The sequence below is a fragment of the Mirounga angustirostris genome, unplaced genomic scaffold (genome assembly GCF_029215605.1).
Source record: "Mirounga angustirostris isolate CCGP_5_RB_7025 unplaced genomic scaffold, mMirAng1.0.hap1 SCAF_2, whole genome shotgun sequence".
Taxonomy (NCBI): domain Eukaryota; kingdom Metazoa; phylum Chordata; class Mammalia; order Carnivora; family Phocidae; genus Mirounga; species Mirounga angustirostris.
Window position 1 is genome coordinate 11,313,117 of NW_026991710.1, and position 24,120 is coordinate 11,337,236.

Consider the following 24,120-nt stretch of genomic DNA (forward strand, 5'->3'; position numbering starts at 1 on the left):
CGCGGGGCCGGGGACCGAGACGACGAGGGCCACTCGCCCAAATGGGAGTGGGACGGCGGGGTGGAGAAGGGTGACAGGAGTCGGGACGCCAGCCCCCGGCGGGGCGGGCGGGCAGTGGCCACCGTGGGCTGCGAGGCTCGGGGAGGGGGGCGCGCTGGAAGCCGCCCCGGCCGGGCGCCCCCTCGAACGCCCGGCGCGGCGGTGGGGGCTGGGGCCGGGGCCGAATGGCGCCCGGACCGAGGGCGGCGGCGGCGGGCGGGCGCCCCTGACCCGGAGGGCCGCCGTCCGCGGTCCGCGAGCCCGGGAGACGCGGCGAGGCCGGGCGGGGGACGCGGGGCCGGCGGGCGCGGGCGGCGGCCTCGGACGAGCGGCCGCGGGAAGCGAACTTGCGCAGGAGGAACACGAGCGCCGCCGACGGTGCGTGGGAGCCCGTGAGTCTTCCCGGCCGGCCAGCGAGGGGACGGACGGGAAGGTTTTCTCCTGCCGAGCCGGTTTCTTTCCGCGCGGCCCGGCGCGAGTTCTGGCCGGGGAGGCGCGGGCCGGCCGGGACGCCCTGCCCGCCGCGCCGCTGCGCCCGCCGAGGGCCCGGCGTCGGGAGAGCAGCGGCCGGCGCGCCGCGGGCTCGGTCCCGAGCTGTCCGACGCCCGCAGACAGGAGCGGGCCCGCGGGGCTCACTCGGGCTCCGCCGCGGTGCTCCGGCACCGGCTTGGTTTCTGCGCTCTCCGTGTGGGAGGAATGTTTGGTTTTAGCTTCAGGCAGAAGTAAACTTGAATTCGGGGCTCGTGTTCGGTACCTCGAAGGGAGGACTCCCACTTTTTTCGGCGGCCTTACCTTTTCCTGAATTGGGGGGCATGTATATTTTAAGTGGGTAATGCAGTTATGAAATAACACCGGTCAGGGTTTGTTGTGTTTTTTTTATCCATCCGGGTCCTTTCTGGTTCAAGCTCTTGTTTTGTTATCTTCTCAATACAATGTTTGAATGACCGCTGGGTTGGTTAATTGGCATTGAAAGAGTATTTTGTTGTTCTTTTTTTGATCCAGTCAGCATTTATTGTAGTGATTGGTGTGTTTAAGGTCATTTTCGTGATTAAGGATCGAGAGAGAAACAAAATTGGACCTTAACCAGTGCCTGCTTACTCCTATAACTTTTTCCGTTGACCTGTTAAAGTTTTCAGGGGCTAACCTTTTAAAAGGTGAATACTGTTTAACCAAAGTAACGGTTAAGAGTTTGTTTAAATCAACCAGAGTAACAATTAACAGTTTTTGTTTTGAATCACTGGTGTCTCCCCCAGAAACGAGAATGTGGCCTATGAGAATTGAAAAGACGGAATTTTGAAATAATATTCCACTTCCTATGATTTCTGTAATCTCGAGCAGTTATCTTTTGTGTGTCAGGGTCGTCATTTTTTAAACTGGAAGCTTGCCACAGAAAATTATTTATAGGTACTTTTGTATTCTTAGAGCCATGATATAGAACATTGGAAGACCATATACCATGATTCATATTTAACTATAATCTGCTTTTTGTCAGAAGATGGTTCTCACAGTGAAGTTTAAGAGGTCACACAGCTGTCATATGGAATTTTAGATCACTGGAAGAGAACTTGAACACTGTATCAGTAAGGAAAGTAAGGCCCCTCAAGAATGGAGTGATTTGTTCATGGTCCCTGAGCTATACTTTTGAACTATGTGGAGGGGGCACTGTATATTCATGATTATATTGGCATTTAAAAAAATTTTTTAAATAGGCACCATAGATCAAGTTCTTTTTTTTAAGTTGTCTTATAAGAAGGAGGTCTCATTTTAAGAATACTTATAGTAACTTACTTACTTATAACAACTGTATGGTCCATATTTCCTTTAGCTAAATGTTAGTTGTAAGCTTATTGACAACATAATTGCTAGCAAATAATACTTTTCAAAACTCTACAGTTACTGTCTCTTAGTGGATTCTCAACTTTTTTTGTCATAGGTTCTAGTTTGGAATATAATTTACTTTTGAAAATGAATGAACTGGATGGAGATTTGTATTATTGAGATCTCTACTAGAATAATCAAAGCATGTGTAGTTGTTTATCTTTAGTATATCTCAGTGGATCCACCTATGGGTAACGTCAGATAATTGCTTAACTGTTCATGGATAATTAAGTGAAAGAAAAACAAAAACACTTTAAAAGAAACTACATTAAAATTAGAATAAAATACCTTAAAAGTTGAGTAAACAATACAAAGAAGACACATTTTCTATACTGTCCCTATACTAAAAGGTGTTTTTAGTTCACGCAAGAGAACACCATCAAATGTTACCATTATCTACTGTTGCGGTGGTGCAATTTGTTTGGGAACCCTAAAGACTAAATATTGTGCTCCTCTCATTACTCATACCTTTATTAATTCAGGACCATATTTTTAGTTATACGCCTAGCAGAATATGGTTGTTTTGAGATAACAATGTAGGTTATATCTTTAAGGATCTTCAAAGTTAATTTCAATTTTCAAGTATTTATTTTCTTTTCTTATGTATATGATTCTGAAGAAAAGTAACCGCATGGTTCTGTTTCAATAATTATCCTGAAATACCTGCTTAGTTCATTATAATTTAAAGTGGACAAGAGAATGAAAATCCATCTAGCATTAAATGAATATCTTTTCATATAGCAAGATCTCAAACCCATTACTTCTCATAACCTGTTAACCTTTCATAACGTTTAGAGATTTTATTTTTTTACGATTATATATATTCTTAGCGCAGGCCTAAATTTCACTTTGAATTATAAACTCTTTAAATGCCTATAATTTAAACAGATGTGTTTTTCTCAGCCTCTTCTGAAACAGTCTCCTTGGAGCAACCATCAGAGCAGTGGCTGGGGCACTGGAAGTATGTCCTGGGGAGCAGTGCATGGCAGAGATCATCGTAGAACTGGAAACATGGGAATTCCAGGAACTATGAATCAGATATCTCCATTGAAGAAACCATTTTCTGGTAATGTCATAGCACCACCGAAATTTACTCGCTCTACTCCATCACTGACTCCAAAATCTTGGATTGAAGATAATGTGTTCAGAACAGACAACAATAGTAATACACTCTTACCCTTACAGGTAAGAATGGTATGTAAATGGTCTTATTTCTAATGTTGATCTTTCAAAGTAAGAAATTGGGTGGTGGTGGTGGTGGTGGTAGTAGTAGTATGGTAAAATTAAGAGATTAAAACATGAAGTTTTAATTTTTAAGCATATAATTTAATTGCCAAAGGATAAAGTACTTATGTAGAGAAAATTGAGACTAAAATATTCTCTAAACACACAGTAGAAAAGAAGCTTCATAAAATCTAGAAAAACCTGTATTTCTTAAATACATTTTGAAGCTTTTAATTGGCAGCTCAAGAATGCCTTAATTTATTCATCTTTAATAGGCCACCAAAATGAATGTCTTCTCCAATATAACTAAACTAAAATGTTAAGTAATTGTGCATAGATTTGACTGTGATCAGCTGTATATATATTAGAATATACTTAGTACAGCTGTGATTATGGCAAAATAATATTAGGGCTTTTTGCATCAAATTAAAATCTGTCCTTCCTGGTTCAATGACTATTTTTTTCTAAATGTGGCCTAATAGTTATGATGATTAGGCATTTTTTTCAGGCATTTTAATGTTTTATTGATATTACAGGCTAATAAAGGTCCTTGTAGCTATTCACAATGAGACTTTTTTCCCAAGACTTTTAGAGGACCAAAAATACAAGATAGAAGGAACTTTGATTGTTTTTGTTTTCTTTCCTTTTTTTTTTTTTTTTTTTTTGTGGGTGGGTGTGGGGAAGAGAACTGCTTATTTCTGATGAAAACTTCTATGCTATTGAAGGTGAGATCTAGTTTGCAGTTACCAGCTTGGGGCTCAGATTCACTCCAAGATAGTTGGTGCACTGCAGCCGGAACATCCAGAATAGACCAGGTAGGCTGCACAGTGTATATTTTTCAGGATTTTGACTAGGAGTTTAGTGTTTATATTATGAGTAAGAGTTGTTATTTACTTTCCAGTTATACCTTTGTAAGCATATGTCAAAGAACATGAAAGCAATTTATTTTTAAAAGGTCACTTATTTAGTATAAAATGCTTCATTTTCAAATTTATCAGTAATTCATAACTATTTTATATTTCCAAAACAATTTGTTTTTGGAAAAAGGAATTATATACCCAAGAGCACCTGACTTTAAACATCAGTCAAACTGAACAGATTTTATCTTTCAGAATTATTTTCAGTTGGGGACAAAATCATATGTTTACTTAACATTCAATTTTACATTTCATCAGGGTTCTACAGAATTTTTTAGTAAATTTTTGTCATGAAATCTACATTTGTCTTGAGGTATATTTCTAAAGAAGCCCTAGCTTCAATTTTTTTACCTTTAAGAAAAACTTCATGTATAGTATTTCTTTATTCTAAAATTTGTCACTGCTGTTATATACTATCTTCTTCCAAATAATCAGTTTCTTATAGAAAAACCATAAATCAAAAAGCTAGGAATTGGTCTTAAGTTACCTTTAAGCCCTTTGTGGTTACAAAATGCTCTCTCTTTTCCTGCAGACTAAATTAGAATTCATACTGGGTACCCAGTGATGAGAATTATTACAGGACAAGTAGAAAACTCGGTCCTACATGAGGATTCTTTACTACAGAGCCAAAGCTTGAATGAGCATAGACTTGACATTGTGGGAGCCCACTGAATGGAGCTATGTTATCCTTAGCTAAGGCTCTTCCTTAGTTAATTTATCAACATGAGATGATTTTACAAGTAAGGACTCTATAAATAGATTAATAATGCATTTGTCAATAGCTTTCAAATTTGGAGGGTTAGCAGTAACTTCAATAATCTATCATTAGCACTTATTTTAGACAAGTCCTACCGTTTTACCAAAATAGTCCTACCAGGATCTCCACTTAGAAGTAAGTAGTTCTCTCACACACAATTTGTGATTTATTGTTTTGTTAATAATTTAAGTTAGCTATCCATCTATTTCTACTCTCTTCTCCACTCTGGCCTATACTTAGGCCATATTAGTGACATTTTTATGGTAGCACTTTTATGTTGTTCAAATTGAATACATAAATGCCTAGGAGATGATATGTTAGAAGATGAAAATTATAATCACTTTGAAGGTGGCAAGGGACATGTTTTTAGAGAGGACAGGACATAATTATTTGAAGAACATGTGTAGGAAGAAGCAAGAGGATATATATATGAGGAATATTTAACTGTGGAGAAGAGAGAAGACAGATTAGCTGTCTTAAAGGGACCATGGGGGCAGGGCACCTGTTGAGAAATGAGGTTATTGAGATGGTTTTAGTTGGTGGAGTGCTAGAGAGTAGATAGAGGTGATAATGAAAGGGAAGTCAGCCCCTGGGCTGCTATAAGATGAGGGCCTCCAGCACTCCCACTTAGATTTCAGTCAAAGCCAATCTGTTCTTACCTGTTCTATAACCTAGGATTTTAGGTAAATTCATTTTACATGAAAGGATTTAGGTGCTTAAAGATAATTTTTTTTTTCTTTTGGTAAACTGCTGAGATACTGTCATTCCCTTGGGACCCTTGAGCCAGAGGTGTGATATGATGAAGTTGGAAGAGCTTGGTGAAGAAAAAGATAGTGGGAAATGAACTGAACTAGAAGAAAAGGAGGTCTGAAACCTGAACCTTCTTCCTCTTTCTCAGTCCTTATGACATCTGAGGATACAGTCTATGGGTCTTTTATGTCTTTGGGTCATAGTTTCCGTATCTATAAAAGGGAGAACCTTGAACTAGATCATGAAAGGCCTTTTTAGCCAGCTCTTATACTTTCTCTGATCTATTTTGGCCATTTCTTTTCCTCCCTGTGCACCACCAACCCCCCCCAACACACACACACACACACACACACACACACTTTATTTTTAGAATACAAAGGTCCTGGTTTATTGGGGAGAAGGGGTGGGAATTGGATTGAGGCAGGCAAGGTATAGTGTATGACCTCCCAACTGGTCTTAAAAGTAATGTGGTTCTCTCTTTTGAGGACCTTCAGGGTACTTAATGATACAAAATTTGTTCTGTGTTTCTATCTTTCCATAAAAGGTTGAGGTATTTGAAATTGAGGTTTTTAAAAATACAGCAACAGCTACAAACTTCAATTGGTATTTTAAACCATTGGGTAGTTCCTCACTATTTGGCAAAGTTAAAATTATAGAAAATTCTTAAGCACTTAAATATCTGGGGCAGTATTTTCATTCTGACTTTTTAATTATACAGAACATTTTAATACTAATATATCTCAGTTAACAAATTATTTTAAAACATTTAACTTTTTATTTCTTTTAGTTTCAAATTGATTAGGCATAAAAAATATACTAAATTCTAGAACTGGAGTCTCAATTCCTGTACCTGGATACTTGAGGCCTTACCTATACCAAGAACTGGACATGTAATTAACAATCAGCAAATGGGGAAGAAATGGTTTTGTAGATTGGTTTTACTCAGTTGCATATAAAATTTGTAGGGTTGGTTGGCATTTCCTTTATTTTCTTATGGAAAGCTTCAAATATAAAACTTTTTAAAAACAAAGGTAAAGTTTTAAATACATTTCAGACTTTAAAATGAATTTTAGGTATTTGTGTTAATTTCTTTAAGGCTAAGAATACTTTTCTTTAAAATACTGTTAGGTAAGGCGCCTGGGTGGCTCAGTTGGTTAAGCGACTGCCTTCGGCTCAGGTCATGATCCTGGAGTCCCGGGATCGAGTCCCACATCGGGCTCCCTGCTCAGCAGGGAGTCTGCTTCTCCCTCTGACCCTCCTCCCTCTCCTGCTCTCTGTCTCTCATTCTCTCTCTCTCAAATAAATAAATAAAATCTTAAAAAAAAGAAAAAAAAAAGAAAAAGTGAAGTCTTAAAATGCTGTTAGGTAGTTACCCTTGCAAGAAGTCATACTTTGATGTATGAATTCTAATTGCCTTAAAATTGAATTTCAATTAGATATTGGGATTATAATATATTCATTAATACTTTAATATTTTAAATCAAAAAGTAAATATACTAGTAGCTGAGATTATTACTTGCAGGTTTATATACGGTACATCAGTTCTCTGTAAACAAAGCAACAAAATGCCTTTAAAAGTGTAATATAGCCGTGAAGCCTTACAAGATGGATGTTGGCCTGTCCTCTAGCTAAGGGATTATCAATATATTCAATTCTAGATTTTTGTTCCTGTGGAAGTTCTTGAGCATGTCACATAAACTACCTTGAATTAATTGTAGATACTTCCCACCAGTCTTTAATATCTAGACTGTTACATGACAACATGATAAATGATAATATGGGGGTCTCTTGGAAAAATACATTATTTGGTATCTTTATTCACTTTGCACAAAAAACAATATATAGTAGCAGACCAAGTCTAATTTTTCATTTAATAGAACATTCCTTAAATTGTGGTTCTTAAATGTGATGAACCTCAGGGGGCACTGGTAGTCAGCGAACTGTTAACACTCACTGAAAATGAGAAAGAATGGGTTCTCTTGTACCTGCTTAGGTAATGGATGCTTTCTTTTCAGGTTTTGTATCCTGCATTCAATTCTTTAACTGTACTTGATATATTCTTATACCGCCTATTTTCTCCTTGCCTTTCCATTTAATCCTTGTGGATACTAGTATAGCTTTAGCTATTTGGGGCCTTGAAAAATTTTTTTTTAAATTTTTTTCCGTGTCACTGTCATAGCACATTGTCAAGGTTCAGATTAATAAAGGAAGTTCAAAAAATGTATGTTCGTTATGTATGTCGTAGTGTTTTAATTACCCTTGGGATATATGGGGAGAAATTCTGTTCTTTGCCTTTGAGAAGGTGAAGGTCCAGGCGGATGAAGAAGGGGTGTCTGTGTGGAACAACCAGAGACTGAAATGAGAGAGTAGGAGACTGAACACGACATTGTGCAGGAAGACAGTAGCACATCATCCGCTGCTAATTCAGTAGAGTAGCAGTGTGTCGTCAGGAACGTAAAATCAGTATTTACTGAAGATTGAGGACAATATTAGTACAACTTGTTATTTTAAAGCAAAAACTGGAAAAGTCAACACAAAACTGCAACAAAAGCTGATCTTTTTACTTAGAAGGATATATGTTAAAGCATCTGGTATATCTTTAAATATGACAATATGGGGTTTTCCTATAATCCATCTCCTTTTTCTTTGGGTGAATACTTCATTTTCAAGAGGAAAATGTTCTGCTTGACCACTTCTTTTGAAATGAGACAGGGTTTTTAATATATCAGAGTAAAAATATAACATCCCATTGAAATGTCCCCTTTTAATTAAGTTCAAGTTCTTTTTGTTGTACTAATTTTAATATTCTTGACCTCTTTATTTTTTAGCATTTCTAATCTTTTTTTAGGTTATCCTATTTAAGATTAGGATTACTTTGTTCTTTCTGTGTTTTTCAGTCTTTCTAGGACTGTATTGTTGCTTCTGTAACTCTTTATGGCAAATGTCTGGGTTTATGAAAATAATAAAATATTATAATAGAGTGTAATTTTCCCGAAAATTAATCCCACTGCTTGTGGGATTCTGTAATCTCAGTTTCTGAAAACCCATTTAAGTTGATTCTTTGCCAGATAATTTTCATATTTAAAGTAGATTGGGGTAATCTTTTCCTCATAGAGATTCTTACTTTTGTGAAACATCTTGGCTGTTGTCATATAGTCATGTAGTCATAAATATAAGTTACATTGCTATGATTTTCCATATGTGCGCTAATCAGTTTTGGTGTGTTTATGTTTACCTTAAAATAGTTTCAGGCAGTTTGTGTGAACACAAATTTTTCTAATACCCTTATTCTATAATTAGATTTGTTTCTGTTGTTGTTTTTTTCCAGAAGTTATATTCTAATCCCCACACTTTATTTAATGAAATTATCTCTACTTTTTGAACATGAACCTATAGGTTTCATTAAATTTAGAAAGTGATTTTGAGATGTCATGAGCTCTTTGCCTGCTCAAGGCTATTTTGTGTTTAGTGCTTTAAAAATCATGTGGGATGCAGCTGATGCTCACCAAAGTATAAGTAAGCTAGTAGTTTTATAATAGCTTTGTTATTTTCCTTACTAAAGCAGGAGTTTGTTTCATGATGAGACTTGAAATGCAAGGGAAAATAAGGGGCCTTATTAAGTGGGCATCACACTGTTTCAGTTGGATATAGGCATTAAAGCTAAAGCTATCAATACATGCACCTTTTTTGAATAACCACTGTTTGTTTATTACCTAGTGGTCACTGATATTTATTGACTAGCTTGCTTTTATATTTCCCTTCTTAGCTTAAATATTGCCCATTGACAGTGTATATGGAGTTACTTCATTAATTTTACTTTAAATTTTGCTCTAAAGCAAGATCATACTCCTTGAATGGAGTTAGTGTGTGACCAAAAAAAAAAAGTGAGAAATATCATTTGGGTGGTGGTAGTAGTCACCATTAATTAAGTTCATAGGTCCACTGTGATGGGGCATAGTCTGATTCTTTTCAGAAAACATCAGCCTGAGAAGATATCCCTGAACCATAACGTGTTTTCTTTGCAAGAATTTAAGGTAAATAGGATACAAAGTATTTATAATATATCTTAGAACCTACATGATACAACATACCTCCTGAGGTTTTTTTTTTTTACTTAATTATATATACAATTTTTATCATGATAGCTTACATTTTTAAATTTTATTTTAAATATGTTTTTAATACATCTTAGCTTTGTCAATTAACATCTGAGTACCTATTCCATGGAGAATTCTAAGAAGACTTCATGGTTCTGAACAGTCTTTGCCCTCACAGAGCTCAACTTTAATTCGCAGTTTTTATAGTAGAGATAAACTACTATTGATTCAACAAATATTTGAGAGTTAGCTATATTCCATAATTAGAAGGTCCTTGCCTCTAATTAATTTAGTTTAGTGGGTAAGGCAGGAAAATCAACAAATTAGTTACAAACATAGTATGGTGGAAGCACAGAAGATGGAAATATTTGGATTACTAAAATTGTATGTCATTTTTGCCCAAGGGCCTCTCTATTCCAGTTTTATTTAATTTATTACATAGTGCTTTGAGTCTTTTGCTTTTCTCTCTAATCTGAGACAATTTTTTTTTTCTTTTCTAGAAGATAGAACAGAGCCTAAAAAGGTTTAGTAACTTACTCAAGATAAAGAAGCTCTGCAATTCTTTTTTTTTTTTTTTTTAAGATTTTATTTATTTATTTGACAGAGAGAGAGATAGCGAGAGCAGGAACACAAGCAGGGGGAGTGGGAGAGGGAGAAGCAGGCTTCCCGCCGAGCAGGGAGCCCGATGTGGGACTCGATCCCAGGACCCCGGGATCATGACCTGAGCTGAAGGCAGACGCTTAACGACTGAGCCACCCAGGCGCCCAAGAAGCTCTGCAATTCTTAAAATATGGTCTCTGGACTATCAGTCTAAGTATCACCTGGGAACCTACTTTAAATACATGTTTTCAGGGGCCACTGTAAACCTTTTGAATTTCAGACTGTGCCAGCAGAGTCCCAGCAATCTGGGGCCCAGCGATATGTGTGTTTGACAACCCTCCCACATGATCCTAAAGCATGCTCAAGTGAGAGAACCACTATTCTAGTTCACTGATTCTCTGTGCCTCCCTCACTAATCAAAGTCACTGTTAATGATGTAAAATAAAGTAAGTAAAGATAAGTAAGGAGTATGAATATAGCTGTATGGTGATAAAGCTGGAGTAAGAGCAACTGGTCTAGGAGTCTACCGTTTAGTATTACTTTGCACGCTTTCTAAATTCCTCAACAGCAATTTGTTTAGTCTGCAATACTGATTCTGGTCCCCTAGCTTTAAAAGCTCACAACCCTGATTTATTTACTCCACTTGCTGGAGTAAATAAATCAACATATTTTCAGTAAAAGCTTTTTATGTTTTTCTTTAGCTTTCTGAAAGACTGGCTCTGAATCGTCTCTGGATTGTGGACTCCTTTGGAAAACTGATGAAGCCCTTTTCTTCAGAAAAAATTATGTGTACACACACATACAGAATATTGTATATAATCTCAGATTTCATAGTCCTTCTTGAAGTTCATGGACTCAGGTTAAGAAGTGCCTAATTCTGATTTCTGTAGAGACTTTTTCCCCCTCATTTTTCTTACTCTTCCACTTTCTTTTTATGTATTAATTATTTTTTGAGAGTTAAAAATGGCCTGCCCTGCCTCTCCTTCATATACATACACCTGTACAAACACCTACACATTTAAATGAGTGGGAGTCATCACTGACATTTTGGCAATTTAGGGGGCATGGGCCAGAGCTTGCTGTCATTGTTCCCCGTGTATGTTTGTTCAGGTACATTGAGATGTGTTGGGCAGAATAACAGCATAAATTCATAGGCGTTGAAGAATCCCATTCCTTCTGGTAAGCAGGTTGACAGATTTAACATTTAGCAAACAAGACTTTCAGCTACACAAAGACTTTGTTCTGGGACTTGAGGTAGGAAACTTGTTGAGATGAGAATACTTTCCATCCTCTCTTCCCTGCATCCCTGCCTTCTTTGCAGGGTGTGGAGGGAAAGAGGATTTAGAAATGCAGAGACCAATATGTGAAGACTTCAGGGAGCAAGATTTGGTTATAAGTATTTTAGGTGTTAGTCTTTGTTCTGATATTAGTAGTTCATGCTTTTGATATTAACTGAATGGGTTGTTTATGTATTTATTATTGTGAAATTCTAAGTCAAATAATGTACACTGTTTGATAGATATTTAAAGTATGGTGCCATTATGGGATTAATTCCTTCCCCCCAAATATTTATTGTTTAAGTGCCTGTGTCTTCCTAGATATATGAGAAAAGCTTAGAAGTTAACAACTAAAAATGCTGTGTGTATAACATTTCAGAAATCTTTATAAGTTGAGATAACAATAGAAATTATTTTACTATATTAATGCTTCCAGTGAATTAAGATTATTTTTGATATGTGATTTTAGAGATGAATACAGTAAATGTAGTATTCTCCAGTACAAGAGATATTGTAACTCATGGGATCCTTAGTTACTGGTATTGTCTTGGGATGCAAGTGATTAGTAATATATTAATCAGATGTCCTGTTTTATGTAAGAAGATTTAGATGGTATATTTATCATCAGTTTTTGAAAAAGTTGCATACATCATATTGAGTCTTTTTCTCTTCTAGGATCGAAGTAGAATGTATGACAGTTTGAATATGCACTCTTTGGAGAATTCCCTTATTGATATTATGAGAGCAGAGCATGATCCTCTTAAGGGTAGGTGACTTTTTTTTTATTTCTTATATCATGCATCGAACTGTGTCTGTCTCACCATTTTTTATAAGAAAATTAGCACTAAGTAGCACCTATGTCATCTATAAGATTCTGTTATGTTTGCTAATAAAAACCTTTGTGAAATGTCCTACCTTTTCTTTTGTAGCTTATTTAGATTTATGCTGATTTATGCAGAGAGAAGTGTAAACCCGTGCCTCTTGACTTGTTATCTAAGAAAAAGCCACTGTTGAGAAATATTTTGCAGTTCGCCATAGGATCTAAGTGTATAGTATAAGTCACTTTTCTAGAATTCTATCAAATACAGAAATTTAAAAAAAAATCCTTGGAATACTTGAATTTACAATTTGCAGTGATTCCTACCTGTAATTGCCCTAAGTTAACTTCCTTTCCGATTTTTCTTCTACTGTCATAGGGTTTTAAAAGGAAATCTTTTATAGTAACTTCTCTGAGGTTTCATAAAAGTTGGGGCAGATTAGGAAAAAGAATCAGCTCCACCGATCTTAGAGTATTAGTCTTATTGTTAACTGTATCTGAAGGTATTTCATTAACATACTTGTTTTCATTTGTACATTACATGTTACTAATTATTTTACATTTCTTTGTACAATATATCTCATTGCCTTTTATTTTCATGGTGAAAATCTAGAAAAACTGTGTACTTGGGTGATAAGAGATATGCTATCTCTTGCTGCATAATAAATTATCCCAAAATTTAGCAGCTTAAAACAACAATAAACATTTATTATGTCACACAGTTCTGTGGGTCGGGAACTCAGGAGCATTTTGCTTGGTTCTGGCTCAGCATCTCTCATTTAGTCAAAACCATGGGCTACTTGGTAATTTTTCCACATTTTTAATTCTATAAAGCCAAGTAAGAATTCCCTTGAAACATTTAGCCTAAAACTCTAGAACTTAAGTGTTGGCAGCAAGGTGGTGGCTTGAGGCTGAGTTGGTAATACTGATCAGATATCTAAACATTTTGTTTTGTTTCTAGATTTTGTTTATAAAGGAGTTTCTTGTCTTTCTAATTCCTTTATTTTTAAGGAGGGTGAAAAGCTCAAGATATCATTAATGATTGTTAACAGCGTGTGGCAATGGTAATTCTCCCAAACTAATAAAGACTATTATACTTGGGTTTTTTTGGGGGGGGGGGGGGCCTTCTAACCAAAACCTAATCTAATTTTTTTAGTATCTGTATATTGGGGTCTTGTTCTCTTTCACTGTTACTCTGACAGTTCTAATGGTATTTGTCTTGGATCCACTGTTTAATAATAGAATCCAGCAGTTTATGATTATGAAGAAGTTCCATCTGTTTATTTCTTTGGCTTATCTAGAAAGAAAACGCTTAGAAATTCTTATACAAGATAAAGTCATTATTCACTGTTACCAGTGAATAATGAAACATTTTTCATTGTTGTTTCTCCCAGTCTTCTTTAAAAAGGTCTTTTGAAAATGTTAAGAGTAAACATTCTCTGCTGGAGAATTATCTCAGGTTTTCTTTTTTTCTAAAGTCTGTGTTATAATAAAACTGGGAGAAACCTAGAAAGAAGACTTTGAAAAGAAAATGGAAGCAGCCTAAGGCTAAGAGGAATTTAATAATTTAAAAAAGAATCTCAAATGAATTCAAACTCTTTTGTTAGAAAAATTATCTTTGGCCATGGGAAGGGGGAAAATGTGTTCAGCAACACCTTTTGGAATTATGTTAACAAATCTCTGTTTCTAATTGGAGTATTTTGTGTTCCACATTTATTATGGCAGGGAATTAAAAGAGAAAAAAATAAAAAGAATTGAGAAATCTTCTCTACATAGAAATAGAAATAAGACTGGTACTTCTGCATACTACTATCATATACTTATTTAAAATGATCCTCATACCCAAGTGCTGCTACATGAAGATTTTTCTTTTCTTATTAGTACAGACTTCACTGCCTTTAGGATATCATAAGGATGTCATATTGTATATCTTCCTCCTCGTATTCTGATGATTGCACATTTTCTCTGGGTGGGACCTCAGTAAACTCTGCTATAAGTGAGGTTGTGACAGAACAGAAGCCAATCTCGAAACTTTCCCCTTTTTTCCATTCCTCATCTTCAGGACAGCACTTCAGCCTATGTCCCGCCTCTTCCATCTCATCTTTCATTCCTTTCAGAAAAGCGTGTCTTCTGTTTAATACAAGAAAATTCTTTTTTTTTTTTCCAAAAAAAAAAAAAAAAATGAATGAATCATGTTATCCTTTTTAAATGTTTTCAAAAAGTCTGCCATTTGCTTTGTCTTCCTTATGGGATCTAATGGAAACGGAAAAGGGAGTTCTAGGGTAAATTTTTTTTAATTAATTTTTTGTTTCCCTTTCTATTAATGATAAAAGTTTCTAGAAAATTTTCATATAGAAAAATTTCCTATATGAAAATTTTCCACAGGAACTTCAGTGATGAGAGATTATATTGTTATGTATTGCTGTATAACAAATTACCCCTAAGTTTAGCAGCTTAAGACAACAATAAACATTTATTATCTCACACAATTTCTTTAGGTTAGAATTCAAGAGCTAAATTAGCTGCTTGGTTCTGGCTGAGGATCTCATGAGGTAGCAGTCATGTGGAGGCTTGACTGGGGCTGGAGGTTCCTTTTCCAGGGTGGCTCACTCATGTGGGTGGCAAGTTAGCCCAGGCCATTGGCAGGAGAACTCGGTTGCTCACCATGTGGACCCTTCCACGGAACTTCTGGTGTGTCCTCACAGTGTATTCAGTGGATCCCCCAGAGCAAAGATAAAGTTCAAGGTGAATGTCCCAGTGTCTTCTGTGACCTAGCTTCAGAAGTGTCACACCACCATTTCCATGACATCCTAGTAGCTACACAGGTCATCCCGGCTCAAATGGGGAGGTGTCTGCTACTCAGGAGATGTGAATATTGGGAGGCAAGCATCAGTGGAGGCCATCATGGAGGCTGGCTTGGCTTCCACAGAGATGAAAGGCGGAAGCTAAATTTGCATTCAGTTCTACTTTTCTAAAGGAAAAGAGAAAACTACTCAAGATAAAACTTCGTGTCAGTAGAAAGGAAAACAATCAAGCAGCTCTCTGGAATCCAGAGGAAGTCTGGCAAGTTACTGGCCTGAGAACTGACTGATAGTACTAACAGAGGGACCTCCCATCCCCACCGCAGCCCAGAATACTTCACTGCAGCTTGTTTCCATTTTCCCACCCTCCAATGATTTTTACAGGTCAGTAGGGAACCTCCATTGTTTAATGTTGAGGTTCTGTGGTTTAGCATAGCAGGTAGGAAGGGTCTTGTCTCATTGAAGTTCTAAAGGTGTGAAGAGATGGCAAACAAAGATGCAGCTCTATATGCACTTTATTCCACTAAGTGTGTCCACTTTTGTACCAGGCACTGTCCAAGACCTTGGTTGTAATTGTGCAAAACAGACATAGTCTCTGTTCTCGTGGGATTTGTAGCCTACTAGGGAAAGAGGGACCTTATCATCATATGTATAATATGCATATATACATATGATATAGTCATATAATATTTATATACATAAAACCCATACCTCTAACCATAGAGTGTTAGAAGTGCTGTGGAGGGAGATGATAAGGTGCTTGGAGAGGTAATAAGTAAGGGGAGGGGGGTACTTAGTTTATCTGTGGAGTAAAGAAAGCTAAGACCTGAAGGTTGAACAGCACAAAGATGAAAAATATCGGGGGAAAGTGTCAACTAGACAGAGGGGCCAGGGTGCATGGAAGAGCCTGTCACATTGGAGGAACTGAAAGTAGACAAGTCCTGGCTTAGCTTGTTGAGGGCTGCCTGACGCTCATGGGATGTAACTGCTCAGCCGGCCCTAGGGAGTGCGTGCCGTCTTTTGCTCCAGATCAGGAACACTAACACACCATTTTATGCTTTCCTTAGTATCAGTGACACTGATCTGTTTTATTTATTCTGCAGTGGTTTTTTGCCATTAACATCCTGTTTTCTGATGACTGTCTTCATTCTTGGCAAATATTTTTATTTTCAAAGGAAAAACAAATATGGATTCTTTTAATGGTTAAAGTAAATCATGCTTTGCCAACTGCAGTTTGTGATATTGCAGTTTTGTATTTGAATACCTATGTTAAATAATCTGTGATCTTTTTATGTATGTGTGGGTCAGTTCATTCTGCTTTAAACAAAAGAACAAGAACAAGACAGTGATTATTGTTAAGCTCTCTTCCCTCCCTACCCTCAGCAATTTGCAAAAAGGTCTTACTGTGTAAGCATTATTACCAAAAATTTCTTACACCCTCCCCAAAAGTATAAGAGTAAACATAAAAATTTAATTTCAGCTAAAAAAAATGATTTGAAAACTGTGGAAAGATGCACTTCATTCATGCATAAATGCTGTAATATAGCAGTTCTTGGAAAGATCTGTTTTAGCAAGTCACAATGACTTTACCAGTGTTCCCTGAACGATTTAAAGGAATTCAGGAAAAGGGATTTAGAGTATGATTTTATGCCAACACATGTTTAAAAGTGGATGCCTTTAAAACTTCTTATTTACTCTGTGTTTTTGTGTGTCTAACATCATTTTTATTACTTGACTGCTAAACTCCTGTTTTCCAAGACTCCTGATGTAGAATCTCTGCTATTTTAAGGAAGGTAACTACTGAGAAAATAAGGAATTACTTCCCTGTAAGGCAATAAGTGGTTGCGGTACTATCAAATCAATTCTTGCCTCTTTTCTTCTATTGTTCTTTCCCCTCTGATTCTCTTCGGCTTGGCAGGCCTTAATGTAAATTTGAAGTACAAAGTCACAGAGTAACTTGTATAAATTTCTAAAAGTCTGTCGGGTGAGAATTTACATTTTAGAACTTAAGAACTTTCAAGCTGGGCAGAGATTCCGAAACTCTGAGAGCATTTATTAGGCAGGTTTCAGTACCCCACTCCAAGAGACTGTGCACTCCAGGTTGTGTAAAGAGCACACTTGGAGAAACTCTGAAATAGTGGAACAAGATCAAAGAGATCTATGAAAAGTTGTAGAAGTTTTAATGACATTTATTAAAATACAACAAAGTGCAAAATAAAACTAATACCAATAATACATATGCCCAGGCAGTTAGGTCGATTGTCTTAAGTTCCTCATACACTGCTCTCACTGATTCTCTGGCAGAGAGAGGAATGCGTCTCTCAGAACTAATTTTACTTTTCGTCAGCCCACTTGTGTTTACTGAAGTCAAAATTTTTACAAGTGCCAGAAAGTATAAATGAAAATCATGTATAATAGAAAATACCTTCAAAAAAAGATGTGGGATTGCTGTATATGCTTTCGGTCTTTAAAGAAAATGTTTCTTTTTATTCTAAAAAGGAGTCAAATTTACGTATTTTTCCCCTGTATTTTGTTTTTCTTTTTTCCTAAGAAAAAAAATCATTAATAACTTTGGAATAAATCATTTATATAGAAGCCTTACACAGTTTGTTAAATTATTTTGACTTTAAGATGATCACTGTTGTAATATGCCTGAATCTTAATACTTTACCCTCCAGCTACTCAGAATTTAATTCATCTTAAGAAAAGTACAATTTTCAAGATTTTAACTTTTCTTGTCAGTGAGAATGTCTGCAGATTGAAAAGGAAATTGTGAAAATGTGTTTGTAAAAGTTCTTGTTTTAGAAAACTTGAAGTGTGGCATCATGAATAGAGATTTTTAAATTTTATTTATATTTCTTTTTAGGTAGTTGCAACAATAGGTAATTAGCAACAATATTATTTTTACATAATTAGCAACAGTATTATTAAATTTGGAAACATAGTTGTTATTTCTTCCAGGCAGTTTTGACTATTTAAACAATTTGAGTTACAACAAGCTGCAGTTTTTGTTTTTTAAAAACAAAAACCCATCAGAAACCACAGTGAATTTTTTAAAAGCGCAATTATTTATTCAGAGCATATATGGGCTTACTAAAAGCGTGTTTTCACCACAAATCTTCATTAGGACTTTAATTATGGGCTCATAACTCTTACTTTTTAAATTGAAAATAAAACAAATATTTTTTATATAGAATTTGTCATCATAAAAGTGAGTACTTGAGATAATTAGGCTTACGGATTTTAGTTGCTTATAGTATTTGAAGGGCATCTGAGAATCCCTAATGAAGGTTTTCCCTCCAGAGTATAAGACTTTATCCTTTTTTAAAATGTTTGTTTTCTTATTACAAAAAAGTAGTATGTGTTCCTTAAAGAAAATTTGGGAAAACTGGAAAAAAATGTTTTCAATCATCAGTTATTTCCACAAACTAAAATAACCACGTTTGATATTTTGGTGTATAATTTTTCTAATCTTTTCTTTTTCTACATATAAGCTTAAAATATTTGCAATAATCAAATCTTTATCAGTCCTCGAACCTGGTTAACTTTAAAGAAAAAGAGTTTAAAAAATATAGGTACTTAGGTTAAAAAGTCAAGTAGTGCCATGAGGCTTATATAACAAAAAATAGAAGTCGTCTTCTTCATTCTTCTCTCTTTGCTACAGATTCCCATTCCTTAGAGGTAGCTACTTTCGTGTAATTATTTGTAAATAATATGTTTGGCTTGTAAATTTCCTACATTTTAGGTATTAATTGTTGACTCTCTACTTTGGCTTACCCATTCCCCAACACTTACCTGCTCTGTCCTCTCAAAATGATTAGAGGATCATTTTGGTTTAAATTAGGAAGTGACAATACAAATATTCATAGATTAACCTCATATGTTTTGTATCATAATGTAGCTTTTTTCCCCCCTTACATCCTTTTCCTGGAATTAATCATTGTCTCTTGGTTTGATTGCTTTGTTATCTAAGTACTTGTCACTTGAATTCATCCCAAAATTTATCAATAGAACCTTGAAGCTTCTTTCAATATATCTGAAAACCTCAAATAATCTTAGATTGATTTTTTTTTTTTTTCCCCTGCCATCGAAGGCATCTTTCTTGCAGCCTTTCATAATTGTCACTGTGGGACTCCATAATGCTAGGAGTTCCTTTTTCCTCTGGAATCCATGTCATGATCTCCATAGCCTTTTCTTAATGCTCTATACCTTTGTTTTATTGGGCGTTTCTTCCAGTACCTTCCTTCAGGTGGGACATACATTTTAAATCTCATATCTGTAAAAACATGTTTATTCTACTATGTAAGATGATAGGCTGATGTAGAATTTTACATATTAGTAATTGAGAATATTGAAAGCATGGCTTCATTGTCTTTTATCTTACATGGTTACTGTAAGTGTATTACCATTCTTAAATCTGTTCATTTGTATGATTAATTGCCTTGTTTTGTGTTTTTAAATTTTTTGTCTTTCTTTCTGGAAGTTTTTAAGATATTTTCATGCCTGTGGTTCTGAAATTTCATAAGGATATATGGATCTTCTGATGTGCGGGGAAGGGGGTGCTGCCTGTCTTTGTTCCTTTCTACTTTCCTTCCATTTCTTTATTTCCTTCACTGCACGTCCATTGCCATTGGGTCTTTTTTTTTTTTTTTTTTAAGATTTTATTTATTTGAGAGAGAGCATGCACACAGGCCGGGAGGGGCAGAGGAAAAGGGAGAAGCAGGCTCCCTGCTGAGCAGGAAGCCCATTGACCCGGCTGTCGCTTAACCTACTGAGCCACCCAGGTGCCCCTCGTTGGGTCTTTTTAAGTTGGAGATTCATTTCTTTCAGTTCTTGGACATTTTTGGTATTTCTTTGATAATTTCTTCCCTTCTATTTTTAGTATTTCTCTTTCTGGAATTGCTGTTCTTCAAATAGTAAACTTCCTATATTCCTCTGCTTTTCTGTTTCTCATTGCTTTATCTTTTGTTTTGCTTTTGAAGGCATTTCCTCATTTATTATTTTTCAGCCCTTTTATTGATTTTTGTATTTCAAAACTTTTCTCTGAAGAACTTTTAAGACCCTCTTTAAAAAAAATTCACGGAACTTTCCTATTCTTCCTTGATATTAATTCTCTGGTGTTCTTATCTTTGAACACTATATTGTAGTGTCTGAAGATTATTTTTCCATTTCCTTATATTTATACTTCTAAGTTCCTCTTTTCTATTTGTTTGGATTGTTCTTTCTTTTACTCATGCTGGAAGTGTTTGTCAAATATCTTATGATCCTTTGCTCTCTGTTCATTTTTAAAGATAAGACACAAAAATGGTGATTGGGAAGCTCTGTGTATGTAGCTGGGGTTTATAAACTGGTGAGCATTGCTATAAACCAACCAGGTAAAACTCTCACCATGTCTGTATTTAGGTCTTTTCTTCTGGTTCGGGAAATGAACCCTGGATCTATGTCTTCCATTCTTCTGCCTGGGAGCTGGAGACCTGACTTCTAGCTGCCTTAGAAAAGCCGAAGAGGGGCCTGTGTGTCTCTCTGATTCTCCACCCCACATCTACTCTCAGTGAGAACTAGAGCTTCTTATTTCTGAACATCTCCAGCTATCTGCTACAGTAAACAGCTTGTTTCTGGATAGTCTTCACATGCACACACCAGTTTAGGTTTCAGTGTTGTCAATGATTTCTGGTCTGTCTACAAAGGCAGTTAACCACTCAACCGTTCATGTTCACAGCTTCCAAAAATTTGTTGACATAGTTCTTCTGTGATCCTATCTCATTTTCTTTGTCCTGATGAAGTTATGCCTCTTTAAAACTTCTGTACTGTCATTTTAGGGGTTTCAGAAAGCAAGAAAGATGCACACATGCATTCAGACCAACATGTTCAATTGGAAATCTTTATAATCCCTAGTCTGCTTATCTCTTTAGTGAAGCCTCCCTAACACTCCTAGTCAGTAGTAGATTACTTTGTTAAAGATTGTTAAAGAATCATATTCCTTTTTAAATGGAGTACCTTGCTCATTTATTTTTGATTCAGTCGTTTTTTTTCAATGTATGTATCTCTCACATGATACTGTGTCATGGGAGCAATGAACACCTCTGTTTTTGCTGTATCTCAAGTCAGCATTTATTGTAGTGCCAAACAAATAGAAAGGGCTCGATAAATTATTGGTTGAAGGATGAAACATTTTTCTATAGTAATTCTTATTTTTCATCAGTATTTACTTAGAACTTTTAAAAATTATTTACATGCATTTAAAATGGTTTGTGTAACCATTCCCCTACAGTTGGAAATTTAGGTATTTCAAATTTTTAAATAAAAATCAGTGAGCTTTTTCTGTTTTTTCCAAAAATAGACTTAATACATTTGTTTTTGAGGCTCTAAACACATATATTGCCAACTTATTTTAAGTTTTATGCCAGTTTACACTGCCACTGGCAATGCTTGATTGCCCATTTGTTATTCTTAATATTATTTTCATTTATAAAAGTATCACAATGTATTTGCAACCATTAGTTCAACTTGATTTTAATATTAATTGCATATATCTTAATACCAGTTTTATTGTAATAACTTTATGGTGATATATTATCTTAGCAGATGATTAATGACCTCAGTCTTTTGTTGTTGTTGTCATTCTTTTGTGGTTATACTTTACTTGAAACAAACTTTTTGATATTCTATATTCTTTGGTGTTTCTTAGTATGTTTTCTAGTATTGATTGGATAAAAGTTTTTAAAGTTGTAAATAATTCAGTGAAAAAAACTTATAATGGGACCCTGCTTTAAGAGTGAGTTAACTAGATTAATTTTCCTGGAAACTCACTTAGATTGATGGCTTTTATTAAAGAATGATTCTTTTGCTCTCTTGGGATCTGGTACTTTGGATCTAAGGGTCTTTTCTGCATTTGTATGATCTTATTCTTAGGCTTTTATGAGGCATGCATTGAGATTTGGGAGTGAGGTCAGGAATGACTGTCCTGCCCCTTGGATCTGAACAGAGATTGGAGTTATTCAAGGTTGGTAATGACCACATTCTAAGTGGATTTTACCAGACTTCCTGTGAACCATTTTCTTTCTAACTGATTTGGAAATAAAGGTAAAACATAGAAAATGAAAAAATATTAGAAGAGATGACCAAACCTGTGAAACAATGCTTTATATTTAAAGCATATGAGAAGGAAGTGTTAGATCTTTTCATTTGTATAACTTGTTCATGTGTATAATAAACACACACACATATGCACACAATATAAGACCTATGATACATATCACGTACTAAGCACTTGATACATGCCAAACACTGCTCTGAGGACTTTACGTGTATGTATCAACGTAAGTCATTCTCACAGCTAAGGTGTGGATATTAACTCTTATTTTACAGCTGGGTGACTGGTGGCTCACTAACAATAATTGTCCGAGTTTCAGTGCTATAAAGTGGTTGGACTCTTGAGTTTGTGCTTTTAACTGCTGTACCATACTGCCTATCTTGTTATTTGGTTTAATATTAATTCTAACCTAATATCTTTATGATTCTAATATGTGATTTAAAATTTTTTGTTGTTAAAAGAAGTTGGCAGAATGTGTGACATTGTTCTTTAATAATTTTATCATCACTAATGAGTAATGGGTTGACATCATTAACTGTGAATATTGGGACTTTGGAGGTCATGTTTTAGATGTATTCATTAAAAAAAATATTTGTGGAGAAGGGAAAAATTTATCTTGACAAAGGGCAAAAAGCAAGACTTGTCTTCCTCCTTCTCCTTACCATTCTTAAGAAGTTTAAAAATGAAGTAATAAACACTTACTCTGTAATTTTTCCATTTACCAAGAGAATGTCCTTCCTATGCCCCACATACAAACACATATTTAGTAGTAAGCTTTCGATTGAGCTCCAGGGTCACATAATACAATGAGATATTTCATTCATCCATTTAGCAAATACTTAGGGGCCTGTTATGTACTAGGCTCTGTTTTAGATGCTAGAGATACGGTAGAGAATAAAAAAGACAAGTCCTCTCCTCATGGATCTTCTGTTTTAAGGAAGGATGGAGACAAAAAGAACCAGTGCTATGAAGAAAAAAATATAGTGTCAAGTAGATAGAGAAAGAAAGAAGCTGCTATTTTAGAATGTTTCTCTGATGGCATCTCTTAAAACACCTGAATGAAGCGAGAGGTACAAGCTTTGGTCCTATCTGGGCAAATGCATTTTAAATAGAAGAGGAAATCGATCCTGAAATGGGAATACGCCCAAGTTTGAGTAATAGCAAAGAGGCCAGCATGGTTAGAATGGTTAGAGGATGAGCGGCCAGCGTGGGAGGATTTTAAGCAATAGAAGAACACGAACTGATTTAGATTTTAAAAGGATCACGCGGGCTGCTGAATGGAGACTAGACTATCAGGTTATTCTAATACTCTGTGAAGAGATGGGGATGGCTTGCGCTCCGGAAACCAAGAAGGAGCTGATGAAGAGCAGTCAAATCTAGCTCTGTGTTTATAATAGAGCAGTCAGGAATTGTTGACTGGTTTGTACACAGATTACACAGAATAAAGTGTAGGGGTAACCCAGGGTTTGGGGATAAGCATCCATATGAAAGGAAGACTGTGTTCTATGCTACTCTGGGGAAGTATGGGGTGAGAGGTTGCAGTTGGAGGTATAAATGTGGGAGTCACCTGCTTAGAGATGATGTATGAAGCTTTGGTAGTAGATAACAGCATGTAGGTGGGTGGTATAGAAAGAGAAGTCCCAGGAGTGAATGCTGGGGCCTCACCATTTAAAAGTTGAGGAGGGAGACATAGGAAAGAGCATTTCAGGAGTAGCTAGTGAGAGCAAACCAAGAGTGTATGGTATCTGGGAAGGGAAATATGATGCTTTAGCAAATGGGGTACTAGAGCTTACTTTTTACTGGAGGCTTTCAACTTGAGCCTACACAAACATTAACAGATGTTAAGAAAGTGATTGCTTCATTTTATCCT

General features: G+C 36.1%; 1 protein-coding gene across 10 annotated transcripts in view; it reads left to right on the forward strand.

Annotated features, from left to right (window-relative positions):
* The window catches only part of CPEB2 (cytoplasmic polyadenylation element binding protein 2), a 70,935-nt gene that overhangs the window by 1,938 nt on the left and 44,877 nt on the right, over positions 1-24,120 (forward strand). For 3 of the 10 annotated variants that reach the window (XM_045881466.2, XM_045881464.2, XM_045881465.2), the window contains exons 2-4: positions 2,821-3,102; positions 3,867-3,956; positions 12,215-12,305. In XM_045881466.2, the coding sequence (XP_045737422.2) occupies positions 2,821-3,102; positions 3,867-3,956; positions 12,215-12,305 (463 nt within the window). Of the gene's footprint in view, positions 1-2,673; positions 3,112-3,866; positions 3,957-12,214; positions 12,306-24,120 lie in introns of those variants that run through there. The other 7 variants (XM_064584293.1, XM_064584291.1, XM_064584292.1 and 4 more) reach the window with 3 other exon arrangements.